This window comes from Hyalella azteca, unplaced genomic scaffold, assembly GCF_000764305.2.
Source record: "Hyalella azteca isolate HAZT.00-mixed unplaced genomic scaffold, Hazt_2.0.2 contig15625, whole genome shotgun sequence".
NCBI classification, from domain to species: Eukaryota; Metazoa; Arthropoda; class Malacostraca; order Amphipoda; family Hyalellidae; genus Hyalella; species Hyalella azteca.
In genome coordinates this window covers 47,611-69,109 of record NW_025945468.1, presented here as the reverse complement: position 1 = coordinate 69,109, position 21,499 = coordinate 47,611, and the positions used below count along the sequence as shown (strand labels likewise).

The 21,499-nt window shown below is 35.6% G+C and overlaps 2 protein-coding genes across 2 annotated transcripts; both read left to right on the top strand.

Moving 5' to 3' along the window:
* Window positions 1–162: 162 nt before the first annotated feature.
* LOC125179184 (putative neural-cadherin 2) lies at window positions 163–3,422 on the top strand (the record flags this gene model as incomplete). Its single annotated transcript, XM_047884573.1, has 3 exons — window positions 163–351; window positions 1,815–2,035; window positions 3,316–3,422. Coding segments are annotated over 3 exons (517 nt in total), but the record flags the coding sequence as incomplete, so codon positions are not given.
* Window positions 3,423–5,429: 2,007 nt separating this feature from the next.
* Window positions 5,430–9,233, top strand: LOC125179183. The gene is made up of 4 exons (XM_047884572.1): window positions 5,430–5,433; window positions 6,150–6,278; window positions 6,981–7,262; window positions 8,065–9,233. The coding sequence occupies exons 1-4, from the start codon at window positions 5,430–5,432 to the stop codon at window positions 8,250–8,252; spliced, it is 603 nt and encodes a 200-aa protein (XP_047740528.1). The 3' UTR covers window positions 8,253–9,233.
* Window positions 9,234–21,499: the final 12,266 nt, after the last annotated feature.

The following is a 21,499-nucleotide window of genomic DNA, read 5'->3' as shown; positions in this document are numbered from 1 at the left end:
AGAATAAAAACGGCGACACGGTGTTTCTTTTCACGTGCCGACCGGCCACTGAAACGCCGGTAATACCGTTAACGGTAATTTTTCTAACAGTGTAACTAGTTTTACTGTTTTATACTCTATATAATAAATACATTTCCCTGGATTCGTGCATTTATTCACCAGGATCCGCACAAGGGAGTCGTCCGGTCTAATCGTGCTGCTGAGTTCGCAGCATCGGCTGTCGTTCGTGGCGGTGTCGCTGGAAGAGGGCCGCGCTTGCCTCAAGTTCTCTGACCCTCCGAACTCTCCCCTCAGCCTCTGCCTCAGAGACGCCCTCAACGATGGTGCATGGCATGCCGTTACGGCTTCAAGGTAACGGGTTTGTAATAATTTTTGTCTATGTTTTGATACATCATGTGATGCATAAAAAGTTTTCCGCTATGGTCTTAAGTTAACGGTTTTGCATTACTTTTCGACTGAGTTTACTTACATCATGTGATGCAGAAAAAGTTTTCCGTGACGGCTTCAAGGTAACGCGTTTGTAATGATTTTTGTCTGTTTTTACTTACATCATGTGACGCATAAAAAGTTTTCCGTTATGACCTTAAAGTAACGGGTTTGTAATAATTTTTGTCTCAGTATACTTACATCATGTGATGCATAAAAAGGTTTCCGTAACGGCTTCAAGGTAGCGAGTTTGTAGTATTTTTTGACTGAGTTTACTTACATCATGTGATGCATAAAAAGTTTTCCGTTATGGCCTTAAGGTAACGGGTTTGTAATAATTTTTGTTCTGCGTCGAGTCATGTGATGTCATGACTCAAAATTTTGTCAAGTGATGCTTGAAAATTTTTGTTATGGTCTTATGGTAACGAGTTTTTAATAATTTTTGTTATTCGTTGAGTCATGTGATGTCATGACTCAAAATTTTGTCATGTGATGCTTGAAAATTTTTGTTATGGTCTTATGGTAACGAGTTTGTAATAATTTTTGTTATTCGTTGAGTCATGTGATGTCATGACTCAAAATTTTGTCATGTGATGCTTGAAAATTTTTGTTATGGTTTTATGGTAACGAGTTCGTAATAATTTTTGTTATTCGTTGAGTCATGTGATTTCATGGCTCAAAATTTTGTCATGTGATGCTTATAAATCATTGTTATGATCATGATGCATCACATGATAATGTGATGCTTAAAAAGTTTTCAGCTATGGTCGTAAGGTAAAGGTTTTGTAGTAGGCTACTTTTTGTCTGCGTTTACTTACATCATGTGATGCACAAAAAGTTTTCCGCTATGGCTGTAAGGTAACGGGTTGGTAATAAATTTTGTTCTGCGACGAGTTACATATTTCTGGAAATTTCCAACGCATAGGTAATCTTCATTCAGTTTTATGCGAGAAAATTGTACTTATAAATTGGAAGCGAAGTGGAAAAATTGTACATGTATTTTTTCAATCGTCTAAGACCCAATTTATGATTGAATTTTTATATTAAAAACTTAGTATAGAATTACATGAGGTCAGAATGCTTTAAATTATTATTTCTTTAATGAAGCAGTACTTCGCTGTTTAAATAGTAAAATCATCTAAAATCTTTGCAATTAGCAATTTCTTGATGCCTTGTAACAAATTTCAGCATTATATAAACTAAATGTATGAAATAGCATTCAACCATTCCTTAAAGAGTCAAATTTTTAAATCCCTTTAATACCTGGTTAAATTGAGTCTGGAACGATTTACTCTTTTATGTGGATAGTATTTATAAAAGATAGATTCCTCTTTTTAGTGAAAATTAAGTTTTTCGAATGTTATATGTTATTTATACATTTTGTTCAGATTTGGATCCAACCTGGAGCTCAGTGTCGACATGGGGGATGGAGCCGGTCAGTATGGGATTATATTTGCAGCAAAATACTCTGCAGAAGCCGGAGACTCAAGTCCTTTCCTAACTGAGCCTCAGTTGCTGCAAGTCCACCGACAAGAAGGCGTCTTGGTAGGAGGGATGCCCGTCTTTGATGCCAACACTCCGGCCTCTGTAACGTCCAACCTCAAAAACTGTGAGACTTTTCAACATTGTTAATTTTTTTTGTTAGTAGTTGTACACAATCTTTTCGAAACTCAAAAACTGTGAGATTTTCATCAAAAATTATTATTTTTTTTTTTGTAAGTGGTTGCACAAAATCTTATTGAAATTAATGTAATGCGTATCGAAAAGAATTTAATGTACTATATTCGGCAAAAATTTGAAGCTGTTCTAAAGTCAAGGTACTTGAGGCACTAAATAAAAGAGTTTTCCGGCCGTATTCATTTACCGTTAGAATAAGGTAGTTTTTTTTGTTCTGTCAGCAGGCAGAATTTTTGCAGAAATTGTATAAATTATTATAGGCTAAAAATATCGGGATTAATTTATTCATTTGATGGTTTTTTCAGCACATCGTTCTAAGATTACTCCACATTGTTAATTTTAAAACCTAGTTTCGCATTTTCAATAATTATTCCTTGGGATTCTTGTTACATTTTTTCAACATAGCAGTTTCAAGCCACGTTGGGGCTAGGCCGCAATGCACATCATAAATACTTTTTTTGAACAGCAGTTTTGACCCATTAATTGCTTGTTGTGTCCATGTATGTTTTCATTTCATCTGCAATGAATTACAGCCATATTGTTTCGATTTTCCTGCATCATTTTCGGATAAAAATGTATCGCTAGGATTTTCTTACATCGGTAAATTCCAGCGCATACTTGTTTGCTGCACCATCATACCTGTCAATTTATTACAATTTCTCCGCTATTTAACGAATCATCCATGACGTAAATTGTCACAATCATTTTTGTTTCTTCCAAATGAAATATAATACCCCCATTTGTTGGTTATATCAATTTTCAGTATTTCTCTATTCATTCCATGTCATGTTTCAAACTAATTTAGGATATTTCATCATTCATGTCTCCTTCACGGCACTCAACACCTATAAATTCCTTTAATATTATTATATAACATTAATCTCGCAGCGTGTCTGGATGACTTAAGGCTAGACGGTGACGCCTTGCCCTTATCGCCATATCATTCATGTCTCTTTCACAGCATTTAGCACCGATTAATTCCTTTAATACTATTATATAACATTATTCTCGCAGCATGTCTGGACGACTTAAGACTAGACGGTCATGCCTTGCCCTTACCGCCGTATCATTCATGTCTCTTTCACGGCATTTACGGAATGGCTCGGAATGATTTGGAATGGCTTGCAATGGCTTGGAAAGGCTTGGAATGGCTTGGAATGACTTAACACCGTTTAATTCCTTTAATATTATTATATAACAATAATCTCGCAGCATGTCTGGACGACTTGAGACTAGACGGTCACGCGTTGCCCCTACCACCGTACTACAAGTTCTCCGTGTTTCAACGGAGGATCTTGTGTCAACACAGCGCCAGGTGAACCACAGTGAAAACTATTCGTATTAATTAATTATATATTCGATAATGCTCTTATTCATTATTATTCTGCGTTGATCTTATTCATCATTCATCTGCGTTGATGAACAAAAGCACGCGTTGAAGGATAAATATATCTGTGTTGACGAATAAAAGCACGCGATGAAATATTAATATATCTGCGTTGATGAATAGGAGCACGCGTTTAGATTTGATAAGTATTCATTTTTATGCGTTTATGTTATTTGTATGAATTTACTTGGCAGTAAATTCACACATTTAATGTATGAATTTACACAATAAATGCAAACAAATGTGAATGTTTGTTCAAAAATGCACGATTGAACAAACATTCACAATTAACAAAGATTTTTGCCTGATGTTTCTTCGAGTATAGTTGAAGCTGTCGCTGATATCACAGTTGGAAAGAAAAATATTGAACTGTTTACCTTTTTATCATGTATCATAAATCAATTCATCTCAGCAACCGTCATTTTCAAAATGAATTTTTTGTACCAATCGACAAACGATTTTTTCACTCAATAGAGGCTCTGACTTGCTTAGACACACACTGATCTTTCCGCCATACTAAAAATCGCAATGCAAAAGACAATTTTTTAAAATATTATTACAAAAATGTCTATGAGAATAGTTCAGTTATAGCATCATTTATACTCAGTTGAAAAGCCATAAGTTTATTTAAGGTAAATAGTGTTCTGAACAAGTCACTTGCATTGCTCTAGAAGCTTTTCTTCACAATCATTAGTAAATAATTTTGAGCGGAGTATTTTACTTAGCTTTGACGCTATTTGCTCTGCTAAACCAAAATGATTCTCCAAAGTGAAGTTAAAGTACCTGCAAGGTCGGTAAAACTCTCTGCTACTCTACACCTGAGAGACTTTAAATAAGCTTATTGCGTTGCACTTGCAGTGAGAAATTATGACTTTCCCTTTGCAAAATAGCCGGCAACGTTTAAAGTCTTCGCTTCTTTTACTCAAGATCGCATTAAATATAATTTTCCCAACACGCAGCAAATTGAATTGATTTTATTTTGACACTCACTGCTGCTCTAAACTCATTTTTATGCATAATACTTCATATACAAAGTTCAATTCAATTCAAGTGCAACAATTTTCAGCAGATCCAACGCAATTAAATTTTTACTCTTTCAATATTGTTCGCCGGTATACTTACTCGCATTGTATCCTATTTACATATATTATGTACTTATTTCCACTAAAATTTCAATATTTAACGCTTTTAACTTGAAAATGAATGTTTGTTGCATTAGAAACGTCGTTAATAAACAGAAACTACTTCCTTAAACTTGTTTTTTAATCTTCCGTCATCTGAAGAAAAGTTCCACTCTCTGAAAATATAAATCAACGAATTCTCGATCTGGTCATCATTATTGTGTATAAACAAGTAAATTCTGCCATCTAATACTAATTACTCGCATTTATGCCCGTATTAATGCCGCTTCACTTGAGTCTCTTAGCGATGAAACTCCTCGTGTTTCTTGTGAAATTTTGAGGAAGCAGCTTTGGACGAAAATTAAGTGTATTAAAATAGTTTTGCGTTCATCTCTGGCAGAAAATGTATTCATATTTCGAACCTGACGATGAGGAGAGCTAGGCGTATGTTGAAGTAGAAAAGACCGTACATACCTTCTCCTGTCAGCTTTCATGGCTCATGAATATGCCCAAATCATTTCATGATATTATGACATGAGTGCACTGTCATATTCATTTCCTGCTACTTTTAAGAGTAATATGGAAATGAACTTCCACATGTAACTGTGGAATTGATGTCTTGGATTTTCTTAACGAATTTATTCCCTGTCTGTAAATAGTAAATCGGATTTTTTAAAAACCATTGCCTTTTAACCTTTTTTAAAAACCATTTAAAAACCATTGGATTTTTTAAGAACCTTACAATTGTTTTGAAATACGGTTGATTTACTTCCAAAATGTTTTTTAATGCAGTTAAAAGTACAAAAAAGGGCTTTATCATGTGTCAGTACTCGATCGCAAAGCAATTGCTGTAAATGTCTCTTTCAAAGATCGATGTCGATCCAACAAGTTGAAATTGTTGTCGTAACGCAATTGATTTTTTACCACTTAATTTTTTGTGTATAGGTTATGGCATTAAGAATTAATTATAACCCATAATTTGTTTCACCACCGTATTTTTCGCCGTCATTCTTGACGCTAAGACTGAAACAATTAAAATTTATAACTGGTCAGGTTACACATGTTAGTGTATCACGCCATTGTACAGACTGTAGCAATACTGTACACGCTATTGTACAGACTGTAGCAATATTGTACACGCCATTGTACAGACTGTAGCAATATTGTACACGCTATTGTACAGACTGTAGCAATATTGTACACGCTATTGTACAGACTGTAGCAATACTGTACACGCTATTGTACAGACTGTAGCAATACTTTACACGCTATTGTACAGACTGTAGTAATATTGAACACGCTATTATACAGACTGAAGCAATATTGTACACGCTCTTGTACAGACTGTAGCAATATTGTACACGCTATTGTACACACTGTAGCAATATTGTACACGCTATTGTACAGACTGTAGCAATATTGTACACGCTATTGTACAGACTGTAGCAATATTGTACACGCTATTGTACAGACTGTCGCAATATTGTACACGCAATTGTACAGACTGTAACAATTAATATATATATATAACTGCCCAGGTTACACGTGCGCATGTACGGACGGCCACAGCGGCACGCACTGTCAAGACGTGGCACCCGCGGGCGCCTCGGCCACCACCGCTACGCTGCTACTTCAACTGGCCGCTGCCGCTGCCGGCGCCATCATTGGTGAATATTATCATTTTATATTTTTAGCGCATTTTCTCATTTATGAAAAAAATGCACTATTGTGTTCGCAATGTCCATTTGTCCGTCTGTCTGTCTGCCCGTGACTTCATGTTTTCGTCGACGAGAAAATGCGCTCTCTGTCACTCACTGTAGTGAGTACTGAGTTATATTTTTTTCGTATTATTTAAGTGAATATTATTTTGTTAATTGAGACTGATCTATATGTTATATAGGAGAAGTTTATTCACGTACTTTGTACTGGTGAAATTTATGCTGTTGCTTTATAACGGAGGCTGTATTTCATGAGTACTAATATCTAAACATTGTGAGGTGAATAACTAGCTATAAAATTATTTTGCTATTATTCCTCATTAATGAAGCGATACTGAATTTCTGATGCTGCCGAGTTTATCATAAGGAATGAAGGATTAACTGTGAAGAAATGAAACAATTTTCTATGTGGCAGTTTTAGTCTTACAAAGCGAAACCCATCAAAAGGCACAAAATTTTCAATTTAATTAATAAACTCTAACAAGATTATGGTAAATAATTTTTGACAAATTTTATTTCTGCTGAATTAATACAACTTCAGATATTCTAAAGGTTGATATAAGCTTCATAATAGGCTTGATAACAAGATAACACCTCTAATAACTAATATAACAATAATTCCTTTTGTCTGATATACAAATAAACATCCAGTGTTCCTGATGCTGTTCCTGGTGGTTGCCATCCACCGGAAACGCGCGAAGAAAAAGTCGGACGCGGACGAAAAGCTTTCTTCTTATCCGGACGACCTGAACTTGACGTTCGCGGCCGCAACCAAAATTCCGCGACCAAAAAGCCACATCCCGTCCGGTGAAAGTTGCATTCCCTTAACTTCCAACATACACCGAGCTGGAACTGATGTCCCTTGCAGAAATGAAGATCTGACCAAGTCTACTGCGACTTATACCGTCTCCCGGATCCATCGATGCGAAGACGGTTGGTAGTGTGAATAATATGATTTTGGAATTAAATAGGTATACATATATGCGGTGTGAAGAGAAGATTTTCAGTTAGATTTTGAGCACCGGCATATTTCTAACGAAGCCAATTTGATAACTCCTAAACACTCATAAAATGTTTACATGCCTACATCGAAAACGACTGATACTCTTCACATGTATAAATTTTGTAACAAAAATTCGACTCAGCAACGTGTATTTATTTTTTATTAAGGCCGGTTTGTAGATTCACAAAATGATTTATTATACTACTGAATTACATTGTGCATGGTTGTTCCTTCTAAAAAGTTATTACGATTACTTCATTACATGATCAATAATCGACGGGAAGACATAATAAAAGCTACAAATGTCATTGAAGAGCTTCAAACACTACTCCCATCTTTCAGCGTTGTTTGACCTACATGAAATCAGCAATTGCGTAGGCAAAATTAGATGTAATATTATAAACCAATATTGACAAAACGAACGAAAACTGGTCGGGGAGAGCTGATCTGATAAACTGCTAATAAGCCTCGATAATAAAAGTTTGAAGAAAATGCGTGCTACAAGAATTCCATATGATAATATTTTCTTTAGAATTTGCAAGAATTGTGTAATCGTCAAGCTGAATTTATAGAAAGTGTAGTTTGATCCTTTCAAATATATTTCATTAAAATGATAATGCTTCTCACTATTATATATCCTTTTAATATTCTAACAACAATTATTTTATACATGCTTAAATAGTCTAACATGCTTGAACTGAATTCTCAGTATTAAAAAAATTTCAATTTCAGGTAACATCAGAGATCCACCCACCCAATTCCAGGACAATCCCATTTTGCAAACGCTGCTAGCGGATGGCGGTGTGAGTCCAGAAACTCTGCCACCGGACATACCTGCTGCACCAAAAACTTCTCGTCCGACGCTGCATACGAAAACTTCGACAGACGGTGTGTCTGGGGTTCATCTTCAGTATATGTAGCCTGAAAATCTGTAGAAATAAATCAGAAATTTTAGCGGCTATTTTTCAATAGCACTATCTGGTGTGCCTACTGATTTAATGTAGTGTTTGAATAAGTTAGATACTGTTGATTATATAAACTGCCGGTTGTGCAGTGAATATTTTTTATCCATTTATGTAGCTGCAGCGAATGCCAACACTAAATTGAATTTTACGTGACAGATTTTCATGAGTCGAAAACTTTCGGGGTTCTAGTTTCATCGATTATATTTCACTTTGTCATCGATGCGTGTAGGAAATCACATGTGAAAAATTCAAAATTATCGGTCAAAGTAGCTGAAAATTCAGAAAGAAATTGAGACAGAAATGAGTTGTGCATGTAGTCAATGAAAATTTTCCATCATCCAGAAAATGTTGTTTATAGTCTAAATTGAGTTTTAATGGAATATATTCCGTACGTATTACCCCATGTTCTCCACAAACTTTGTAATTTAAAAAAGGTAAACCGTTTCTAATAGGGCAGTGTTTTCAAATTATCGTTCATGTGAGTATCAATATAAGGATACAGAATTTATACAATGATTCAAGCACAGTAACTCGTATACCTGAAGTATTTTTCTTGCCAAGACTGTCATGTGAAGAAACTACACAGAAAAGGACTAAATCATGGTACATCTGTTGAAACTTTTGATAATTTCGAAGACAATATCTTTTCATTGACAAACTTGGTTTGGATGAATTGTATTTTTTTAAACTTTGCATTGTGGTTAAGTTACCTTCCTATTTGTATCTGAAACCATTAACGAAAATTAAATCATTATCCCATGAAACATACGAAAGCGATTAAATAAAATTACGACTGCGTGCGTTTCACAAATTTAGTTAAAACAACCTCTGTGAACGTTCAACTATCACCAGTCCCGACTCTTCGTGTCAGAAGGAATACATTTGCTACGTATGCGATACCGATAATAAATGTGGCACATGAATACTATCGCATTTAACGAGTCAAATACAACTTATCAGCTATGTAAAAATTCCAATAAGTTGCCTATTTAACTATTTTATTCGCTGTAGGGTCATATAAAATACAGATTTTCAGTGTATTTTTGGGGTACTAAAATATAATGAAAAACGTGTTTATTGTTATTTAATCTTCATTATTTAAAGGGAAGAAATTCGTAGTGTGGTTAGTATGTATTAATGTATTTATATTGTGTATACAAAACAAACTTCGAAGCCTAGTTATGTGTTAGTGCGTAAATTATATTTTTGTCACTCTAATTTGTATCTATGTATGTATATCGACATGAATTATAATAAATGGACTAAAACTTTGAATGTTTTCTTCTCGTTTCTCTCATTTTTACGCTGGCTTTATGCTCTATTTTGCTATTTATTTCTTAAAACAAATTCCATCAAATTGCTTGCAACACTTTCTAGCTTTTTATGAATGTATCACTGTTTTCGAAACTTGAATCGAACGTAAACCACGTAAATGTATAGCTGAAAATTAACAGAAAGGATTGGTCTTTTTGACTAAATTGACTGCGTATTTTACTAGCGTACAATTCAGTCTCCCATCGCATAAGGGAATATTTTCTTTGAAGCTAAGCGCTTCAAGTTCGTTTTCTATCATTTTTTTCCGTGGAAACACCGTGAACTCATGCATTTTAAAAGTAAAAGCGTATACACAGCAGTCGGCGAGAACTCTACGGATTTTCACGTCACGTTTCACTGTAATAAACTGGTAAAAACCCACAGAAATAATTTTCGGTCTCGTAAAATAGGCTCTTGACAGTCATTATTTTCAGATTATTATGGTATATGTGTAGTTAGCATGAATTAAAATGGAATTGAAATTACATGATGTTAAAAAGAAAATGCAGATGAAACATTTATGTTTTCACGCATTACTGAGAAAAAAAAACTTGCAAGTCACGTGTCACCGGAATTAAATTAAAATTGCACGAATGAAGTGTTTTTTAAGTAGATATGTGGAGTAAATTTATCCAAGAATGATTAAAGAGCACAAAAAATGCGTGCCTGGGAATATTTATTTCAATTTATTTTTTTATTATTGCTTTATGAGGCGACAAATCACCAAAATAAATAATAAAAAAATTTATAAGATATTGTAAAATAAAAATATAAATATAAAATACTACGTCACCAATAGAGTGCGTTATCTTTTTTTACGCCACTCCTCACCATCTCACCACTCCTCACCTTCTCACCACTCCTCACCATCTCACCACTCCTCACCATCTCACCACTCCTCACCATCTCACCACTCCTCACCATCTCACCACTCATCATCTCACCACTCCTCACCATCACACCACTCCTCACCATCTCAGGCACGGGGTGTTTAATGCTTGACTCAAGATCAGTTTTCCCCTCACTAGCAAGAAAGTTCTTCTCTTAATTATTAATAATTTATAATGAGCCGCGACCTCAATGATTAATTAATCTATAGCTAATGAGCCGCGACTATTGAGAATTTGTAATGTCTTACCAGCGTCTGTGTTGCTACCAGACATTTTGTGCTGCTGAGGTTGAAGGTACCATCGCAGTATTGTCTGCCTGTCAGCCATATAAGAAATACCCTCGATTATTCATGGGATAGGATCAACAGAAAATGAAATGAAATATTTGGCCGATTGTTAAGCCGTTAAAATATTTTTCTTAGATTTTTTCCTAAAGAAAAATCGGGTTTGTTATTATTTATCTCGGGAAGAATTGACAATTCACGTTTAATTTCAAAACTAATTAATAATCTTACGACAGATGACTAACTAGAATGACTGATGACCAAACTCATGCTCAGTGACTTAATTCACAACTCAAGACTAACCTAATGACTGGCAACTAATCTCAGACTGTGACCAACATCGTGACTGGCAACTAACCTCAGACTAATGACTAACCTAATAACTTGAGACTCACCTCCCTACGACTAGCTTTAAGACTTGCGACTTCCAGGAGGACTTGCACATCAGCTACCGCCGGGATCGGACATTTGGTCAGATTAACGGCCTAATTTTAGAACAGGAAAGCAATGGACGCGCTCGCTCCAAAATTGCCTTAAAGCCTACAAAAGATAAGGCTTTTAGATCGTATATAAGTACTTATATTATTAGTCTGCTTATATCGCAAGTTCACAAGGAATTTAAAAGCAAAGAAAACGCCAAGAAAATTCACCATATCGATATTGAAAACGTTTCGGAGTCTAGCTCTATCATCAGTTCGACTAAAGTAAAAATGAATAAAATCACTTTAAAAGTCAAAACCACTTTAAAAGTTTTGACTTTTAAAGTGATTTTATTCATTTTTAGTTTAGTCGAACTGATGATGGAGCTAGACTCCGAAACGTTTTCAATATCGATATGGTGAATTTTCTTGGCGTTTTCTTTGCTTTTAAATTCCTTGATAAGGCTTTTGGGTCACAATCTCAGGTTTGAGCATGCACTAGCCGTTTTATAGTTACCTTTCTTAAACGAATGCTCATAATGTAATATATTTAAAGAGACTCGTTTACTTTATGTTAAAGTTAGATTTTTACTCGGATTCACTATACGATTTTGAGAGTAGAATTAAGTATCACCAATCCCACGTATGATGTATCACTTATCACACGTATCATGTATTACTAGTCTCACGTAACATGCATCAATAATCATGCAAAGCGTGAATCACAAATTTCACGTATCATGTATCACTAATCACCGAAATTACGTACCACTAATCTCACGTATCATGTATCAATAATCACAAAAATAACGTATCACTAATATCACGCATTATGTATCACTTATCACGGAAATCATGTCTCTCGCATTGTACAAATCATATATAACTAATGGCGCATCCGAGCTGCAATATTTTACTCGATATTAATCCCTGTTGTTGCACTCACATAAGACCGGCCACTCGAGCGAATAAGCGGACACGGTACGTGGAAGTGACAGCGCCGCGTTGAAATTCAATGCAAAGCTTTTATTGGTTTCGAGCGTTTTTTCATAGCGATCCATCGTCTTCTCTCCGACATGTATTAAAATGTTTATTCCTTAGAATTAATGCATTATACAGTCACAATTTTTCCTGATCGACCAATTTCAAAAAACAACAAAAAACAAGAATCTTCCTTGTCATTATTCGTTCCTTATTTTTCCAGGATTGTCATCACTAACGATGTATTGCTTGTGGTTTCACATTTTCTAAATGAATTATAATATCCTATCTTATTATATCAAGTTTCATGCGACTTGATTAACATTTTTAGCTTTGTACATGGTGGCCATTATAATTTTCTCAAATTCTATTTAGATCAATGATCGCTTTTCCTCCCGCTTCATCTGGTCTGCAAATTCACTTCAAATCCTCGAGCGTTCCTAACTCCAAAGACTGATCACCTAAGCCCGCTAGGTTGCTTCAGTTTTAAAGCCATAATTAATCAGTCTATGGCTTTAATGGTTATTGCCGTCGTTGGCTGACTTAGACGTAAGTGCAGTATTATCTCAAATTGAAGCAGAGCAAACTGCGCATTAATTGAGTTTACCTTCGAGTCAATGCCGCACATGAAACGCTTGCGTCTGACTTCTACTTCTCGTACCCATGATTTTGTTGACTTGACTCTGCATAATTCTTTTCAACTACATTTGAATGCATATATCACGATTTCTTTAATCATATCGTCACTGATTAAGGTAACAGTGATTCACTATAAAACTATAAATAGTGACTATGGCACCGGACATGCTGCTTGTAACGGCCGTTAGCCGTTACAAGCAGTTTTATTATTTTTAACACTTTGACTGCGACTCGCAAAATAGCCATTCAAAATAGCCTCATTCAAACTTGAATAACTTAAGTTATAGACAAGGCAGCGAGATCAGGGCTAGTGCGCTACTCTTGTCTGAGCGAGTTCTACAAACTTCTGACATAAAAACCGTGAGCCTCTATTGGTGCATGTTCTCTATTTTATTGTCTATGATTGGTGGATTTTGCTTGAAAGACCGTCAATGATTGGCTGATGAACTTACGATCTCTTAACTTTTTTTGAAAGTATAGGCCCTGCTACCGCCGGGAATGGAGATTCGCTCAGATTAACGACCCAATTTTTGGAGAGGAAAACAATGGAAGCGCTCACTCCAAAATTGCCTTTGGAGCTAACAGAAGATAAGGCTTTTGGTATGTGAACTCAAGTTTGAGCTAAAGCTGTTTTATAGCTAATTTTCTCAAACGAATGCTTATACTGTAATCTATTTAAAGAGACTTGTTTATATTGAAGGTCAGGTTTCTACTAGCGTTCACCTATGCGATTTTGAGGCTTGAAACATGTATCAGAAATCATACGTATGATGTATCACTTATCATGCATATTATGTATTAAGAGTCTCACGTATTATGTGTCACTAATCGTGCAAAGCATGTATAATTAATTTGTATAAATATAATTATATGTATACAAATGTATGTATAATTAATATATGCATGTATAATATAATATAATATAATATAATATAATATAATATAATATAATATAATATAATATAATATAATATATATATGCATGTATAATTAATTTCACTTATCACTAATTTCATATATCATGCATCACTAATCACAAAAATAACACATCACAAATCTCACGTATCATGTATCACTGATTAAATAAATCATGTCTCTTTCAACGTGCAAATCATACATAACTAATAGCACAAATTATGTATTAATTAAAGAATTGATGACATTGTGATAATACGAGGTCAAACATTTATTGCACTGCAATCGAACGGTAATATTTTAGTCAATGTTAGTCCTCGGTTGTTGCACTCACATAAGACCAGCTACCCCTAACAAAATTTAGAGTCGGCCCAGCTTCTGGTAATCCAAATCAGAAGCTGCCGCGTCTGTAAATTTTCACTGGGACTCGAGCGAAGACGATGCGTGGGAGTGACGGCAACGCGTTGAAATTCAATGGAAAATTTTTATTTTTAATATCGATCGTTTTTATCGACATTTTATCGCAATGCGTTGAAAATCAATGAAAAGTTTTTGTTGGTTTCGGTCGTTATTTATCGACATTTTATCTTTTTTTAATAGTGATCTCATGATCTTCTCTTGGTCATGTATTCAAATGTATATTAATTTTAATTGATGTATTAGGCGATATACAGTCATAATTTTTCATGATCGACCAATTTCAAACAAGCAACGAAAATAAACAGTCCTCTTCTTCATTATTATTCCTTCATTATTTTTCCAGGATTGTCATCACCAATGAAGAATGTTTGTGGTTTCACTTTCATTCGGCTTGATTAATATTTTTAGCTTTGTATATGGTTAGAATAGAATAGTATAGAAGTGTCGGCGTTGAAGACATAGGCCCATGGCCTGTTGCCGATTCTTGAACTTTTCGTGACTTGATTCACAAGGGATCCTGCCTTTGGAACCCGATCTTTCCATGCATAGTGACGATTGATTGAGATAGCCTCTGGACTTATTGCCTGGTCAGTAATTTGCTAGGCATTTTAAGACTGAACATATGCTCCTGCATAACTTCGTCTAGTCTTTTTTTGAAGATGTTCATACTCGGAGCGTCAGTATAATTTTCCCAAATTCTATTCAGATCAATGATCGCTTTTCCTCCCGCTTCATCTGGTCTGCATATTCACTGCAAATCCTCGAGCGTTCCAAATTCCAAAGACTGATCACTTAAGCTCGCTAGGTTGCTTCAGTTTTGCAGCCATAATTAATCAGCCTATGGCTTTAATGGTTATTACCGTCGTTGGCAGTCTTAGACGTAAGTGCAGTGTTATCTCAAATTGAAGCAGAGCAAACTGTGCAATAATTGCGTTCACCTTCGAGTCATTGCCGCACATGAAACGCTTGCGCCTGACTTCTACTTCTCGCACCCATGATTTTGTTAACTTGACTCTGCATCATTCTTTTCAACTACATTTGAATGCATATATCACGATACCTTTAAACAAATCGTCAATGATTAAGGTAACTGATACAATAGATAGCGACTGTGACACCTGACATGCTGCTTGTAACGACCGTAATCAAAGTTTTATTATTTTTAGATTATGTTTCAGTGTATTGATGACGACATTTTTAAACAAATCATCCCTGATAAAGGCAACAGTGATTCACTAAATAGTGACTGAGACACCTGATATGCTGCCTTTTATGACCGTTAGCCCAGCACAGTTTCCACGTTTAACACATTCATCGCAGGACTCGCCGAATGACTGTCACACTCTATCTTCTGGTAACTATTAATTCTTGCGCTGGTAAACACGATATTTATTACGGAACGGAAGCTGGACAGTAGAGATAAACTACATACGTGGTGCAATGTTGACCCGAAATAAATTGTCGCGTGATTTAACTTGCAGGAAGCCGGCGCATGTAGCACTGAGAAAATTGAATGGGTCGTTTTTTGAAAGTAATGATGACACACTTTCTTATCCACAGCACGGGGATAGACTGGACGTAGCACTGATTCGCCTTTTCTTTGCCAAACTATGTCAGGATGACCTATACAAATTGGCTAAAAGGAAATTGCTATTTGGACAAAATCCAACTAGTATTTCTGTGTGGGCTTAAAGTGCATACGACATAAGACAGAATTCCGCCGAAGTTCTCTAGTCCGTGGTGTGAGCGTTGAGGTGACCATAAATTGCGGTTCTTTCCAAGAATGTCGGATGGCATCTAATTGGCATTTCGTTTTCCCGACTCTGCTCACTCTTTCATGACTCTGCTCACGTATTCATGAACCCAAAATTTGTTTTATATAACTATGGTTGATAATTTAATAGTTTCATGTTGCCTGAAATTCTGCTAAGCTCTCATGAGACTAGGAACGTTGTTATATAAATCAAATTAACGTTGGTTCCAATTTACTTGTGGCAGTAAATCTTGTGTAAAGAGCAGCATTTGTATTCTATGGGGCAGCCATTTAAAACTTTCATAGCGGTAGGTCCAAGCAGGATGCTAAATACAGCAGAAGCTGTAAAGTAAAGTGCGCTATTTTGTAGGTTGTTCTGCTGCTTGCAAGATATCTGTACCTATTTATTATGATTAATTTTAGAGGCTCATATAGTGCTACTACATCTCCCAGGACAATCCATCAGCCACATGCTGCATAACAGGATCATAAAATTTTCTCTGGTCTTCCCTCAAAACTTAATGAAGTACGAGTGCGAGGCACCATAGATTCTGTCCAAGACGAGAGCCCAAATCATTTAATTAAAAACTTTCAGGCGAATTAAAAACTTTCCGGCGAGTTAACATCTTATCCAGCAGATTGAGGTGCGAGTTCTAACATCTATAAAGCAGATTGAGGTATCACCCACGGGTCTAAACTACGGACGTCAATAATGTGAGCGAGATCGTCCGTGGGCCATAATTCGAGGCGTCTTTGAAGAGGAAGCGAGACTGCAGCAGAGATTTTGGTAGTGAGTAATGCTCTCTTCTTGTTAGTGATTTAATACTGCAGGGAATGGAGTGCCAGTACTATAGTATTGTAGCGAGGGAAATAAAATGCAGTTATTGTTTAAATAAACTGCTTTCATGACTCTTTTTCTTCATAAACTGCTCCTAGATATAGTTCATAAAATTTGGATGTTGCACCGTCTTAAATGATTTTCGAATGATTCATTCCGCATTCTTTTTAGCGAATTTTCTCATTTATGGAAAAAATGCACTATTGTGCTCGCCATGTCCGTCTGTCTGTCTGTCTGTCTGTCCGTCCGTCCGTGACCTCAAGTTTTCGTCGACGAGAAAATGCGCTCTCTGTCACTCACTCTGCAATGCCATAGTCAACATACCCTCTGCATGATGGCTTACATTACATGCCACATTTCCCTGAATGTATGGAAATGGCATGAATTCCTAATGTATAAAAGAAAATGTTATGCAGCTCTCATGTCAGCATTAAAAGGCAAACACTCGAGAAGGCTTCAGTTAGCTATCAGACTCTCAGGGAAAAGCGTTGGGTGACCACCGCTCTTAATAGTTATCAGTTTATCCACGCACTTTCAATGCACTTCAAGTTCCATTTATTAAATGCACTTTCAATTCCATTTATTCCAATCACTTTCAATTCCATTCATTCCCTTCACTTTCAAGTCCATTATTAACTTGCTTCCCTTGATTTATTAACATTTCATTTCGATGGTAGTCTTTTAGTTGGCAGGCCTATATTCAGTAGTAGATTAAAAAATTTCAAAGCGAATTAAAATTATGCATACTACGCATGGCTACATGCCATATTAGCGTATATTATTCAAATAAACTATTATTATTTGGAAGGAAAAATAATCCTTTCATTCATTAACAATTCATCAACACAGTTAATTACTGTGAATGTTATTTTTCTTCACTACTTAATATCTGCGTTTATTAGAATCTATGGGTAATAAAAATGACAATTATATTGCTATACCTACGTATATAGAAATATTAATTCAACCACAAGAACAAAAGCATGGCTTAAAATTTTTTATCCCAATTCAATAATTTCTAATTGAGAACTGATAAATCGCTTGCGATTAAATAATACCATGGGTAATCAAATACAATGCAGTTTCAATTCTCAATTCATGCAAGCTGCACGTTTTTGGCTGTGGAAAAAATAAGGAATTAACGTGTAATTTAAGATAAACAAATAAAAACTAAATCGGTAAGATTCCTCAAAATAAAAAAAAGTTAAAAATCTTTATAACGAAAAAAATAGAGCGAACATTCTTTTTTTTTCACTTTTCACTCCATATGAATGTTTTCGCGGGTACCATGTAATCAGAACGGTAAAATTTAACCGAATTGATTTATCTACCTTTGACAAACTGTAACAATGTGCATTGTGCAGCAATCACAATTGCTTTCCCGTCTGAATACAGGTATCGAGAATAGGAATCCTTATTCAAGATTTTTTCGGAAGCTCACAGTCAACAGTAGATATTTTTAGGACGTCGCTGGTCGCTCTCAATTTCAAAATAGACTTCTAAAAGAAATATGGTGCATGATTTTTATTTCAATCGATTCTTAATTTAACAGTAACACCCAAATTCCCAAACAGGTCTCTGTTACGGATATCGAAGTTAAATTACTTGTTACAATATTTTACCATATATATTTCAATTCGGGATATACAAGCAAATACGTATCTCGTTGAAGCAAAATGGAGCGGACATCATTAACAGCTATCCGGTTTTCACATAGATCGTTAAAAGTTTTTAAAATCACGCTCACTGTTCCACGGTACACACTAATGAACTAACAATAGACATTTAAAGCTAAAGCTTTGTACAAAATGCTGTGAAAAGCTAGTTCTCTTTAACATTTGTGATAGAAAAAGTTTGTGTTTTTTGCCCATTTATGAAACGCTGTAATAATTATTTTAAAATTAATTGTCCCCTCTTTGACGGCAATAGATTGGTGGAGGGTGCGCTGTCGATATTCCGGCTCAAATCTTTAGATTAAAATTCATGGGAAAGCATATTGTGTACCGGCTGGAAAAATATCTGTTTTGCCGTTGGATGCTTTTACTATGTATGTAACTGTTATTTGCCTCCTATAAAGAGTTCAGAAGAACATTAAGTTCATTCAACGATTGCACAATTAACCTTCCAACTTCATTGTTCGCGTAAAACGTGGGGTCATATGCTAAAAGTAAACTCAGACCTTATTTGCCATTTTCATTTGCGAACTTCATTTAAATGCATCTTGTCGATCCACTTCATCATGACTGTGAGTCGCTTGGTAAACCAAACTCAAAATCAAAATATTTGATTTTTCTTAGGTGCAATTTTAAATGCCGAGGCCAATAAAAACCATACCAGAAATCATGAAGTCATCCTCTTACATAAGCACGTAACTGTTATGGGGAAAAGTTAAAAAATTTAGGCCGCTGTAAAAATTGAGGCTGCCTTGCCGGCGATCGAGGAGCAGAGATCGCTGCATCAAGTAACGTGATAAGCATGATCCACTAAAATAAAAAGTCAATAATGGTTATATATACAGGAGATAAAGTAACCACGTTATCTAATAAATTACAGGCATTCCCACAATCGCAATTGTTATTATAGCTTTAAATAGTGACGCGCGCATCAATGCGCATTATCGTAATGTGCACTGCCATCATCTGCTGGAAATCAAAGGAATATGAACGACACTATCTTTGATAGATTGCCCGAGCACTTAACTATTGAATGCCTAAATATATGAATTTTAATTTCTTCTACAGCATGGGTGCGATGGTCAAAACATCGGAATTGTACGTTAAAGAATAAAAAGTTTTTTCCGGTATTAAAACGGAATAAAACCTAGATTCCATTTAAAACTCTGGTGTAAGAAGTGTTCCCTCACTGCGTAATTATTCTCTGAAATTAGAACAATATTGAGCCAAAACAGCACATTTATAAAAAGAAGAAGAATGGGTAGTCATAAAACGGCGAGAGAACAAATATAACAGTTCATTATGAGATGCTGTGCAATGAGAGTGAACTAATTTCAACGTCTGCTGCGTTCTGTCAGGCTTCATTCTGCTGAGCGTTTGACGTTATTATTACGTTTGCTTCCAACGTTATACTGACGGATATTTATTTAACAAATTAAACAAAGATATAAATGTTTTTTTTTTTATTTATGTCGTGAATGAAAAAATTACATAAATCCATGCAGCTTATGACCACAGTTTTATGTGAGCTTTGGTGGGCCAAAATTTCAACTAAAGTTCAGGTCGCCTTTGACTCCATTTTCAACAATACACTAGGCTCACAATCCTCTCATGATTCATTTCAATTGCACAAATAGAGGTATAAAAAAGTGAAATAATCTCATTAAATATAGTACATATACTTACAACAGTGTGAGTTATAACACTTTAAGCCAGAGGTCTCCAGCCTTTCGTTGCTTGAAGACAACTTTCCTTGTAAACATGTCAAGAAATTATAAATGACAGACAAAAAACACCTCACAACGCTGGAAAAATACTGCCATGTCATACTTTCATTAAGCGTCTCCCCGAAAAAATTCGATGGGGAGGTGCAGGTTGACTATCCAAAACTAATTAGCGCTGGAGATACGTTGAAAATACAAGTTTTTCTATAAATGAAATATATGTACCGCATGGAAAATAATACCATGTGGAGAGTTTGATTGAAGTCATCCCATGTTCGGCTGAAGCGATCTTACCGAATGTGCCATATTTGATTTCCAATAAACCGGTGGTGATGAACCACTTATTCATCACAACAAATATAATCGTTGTCTTAAACTGTATACATCATAAACTCACATTTCAAGTCAAAAACCTTAGAACTTGTTTCTTAAAGCCGGTAATAACACCAATAATCTTAAAGCAGGTAAGCAGGTATAATAGCACCAATCTTAACCCTTTAAGCCCTGGTGTGACGAATTCGTCTTACAAGGTAAAAACACCAATCTTAAAGCAGGTAATAACATCAATCTTAGAGCAGGTAATAACACCAGTAGATGACGTTGAAGAACATGAAGCTGAGCGGGAACAGCAAACGGCAGTTGGAGTCGATGGCGTGCACGCGTCTCTTGGAGTTGTTGGCGAGGCTGGCCACGAGCTGCAGGGGCAGAGCAGCTAGAGCTTCGTCCGTTAGCTTGCTGCTCAGCTGAATAATGCAAACAAAATCGTTATAAATAAATCAATCGAAAATCTCAACCAACAGAAATATTATTGTGGCGCTGCTCAGCTGAATAATGCAAAGAAAGTCGCAATCAGTAAATCAGTCGACGATCTTATCCAATTGAAATATTATTGTGCCGAGATTGGAAATGTTGATTTGAGTTTGTATGTTGATTCAAAGATGACTTGCTTACAAATCTGCAAAGTTTTTTTCTTACGAATGCGATATCAAATATCTTACGAATGCCATATTTTTTCGAATGCGATATCATCCACGGCTTGAAAAATTATAGTTAAAAACATTTGTTTGAACGGCGTTTTAGGGCTGGCTGACCGTCGCAAAATTATTGGGGTCTTCCTTTTTTCCTCTGAGATTACTCGTAACTAATAAATGGAAATAAATTGAGCCGTGAAGTCATTAATTTCAGCCGTAAGATGACACTGATGCTCACCTGTCAGAAGTGCTGCGACATATATCATAAATATGTAACCATAATAACAGAGATGCTGGTCATCTCATCTGGTCATCAATAAAACGGTCTCAGTTTAATAGAAAATATAACTCAGTACTCACTGCAGTGAGTGACAGAGAGCG

Bases quoted from the DNA above. Each gene is read 5' to 3' on its own strand.
- LOC125179183 (XM_047884572.1), top strand. The intron at 6,279-6,980 runs GTGAATATTATC...ATAAACATCCAG, and splicing joins CGCTGCCGGCGCCATCATTG to TGTTCCTGATGCTGTTCCTG. The intron at 7,263-8,064 runs GTTGGTAGTGTG...TTTCAATTTCAG, and splicing joins GATCCATCGATGCGAAGACG to GTAACATCAGAGATCCACCC.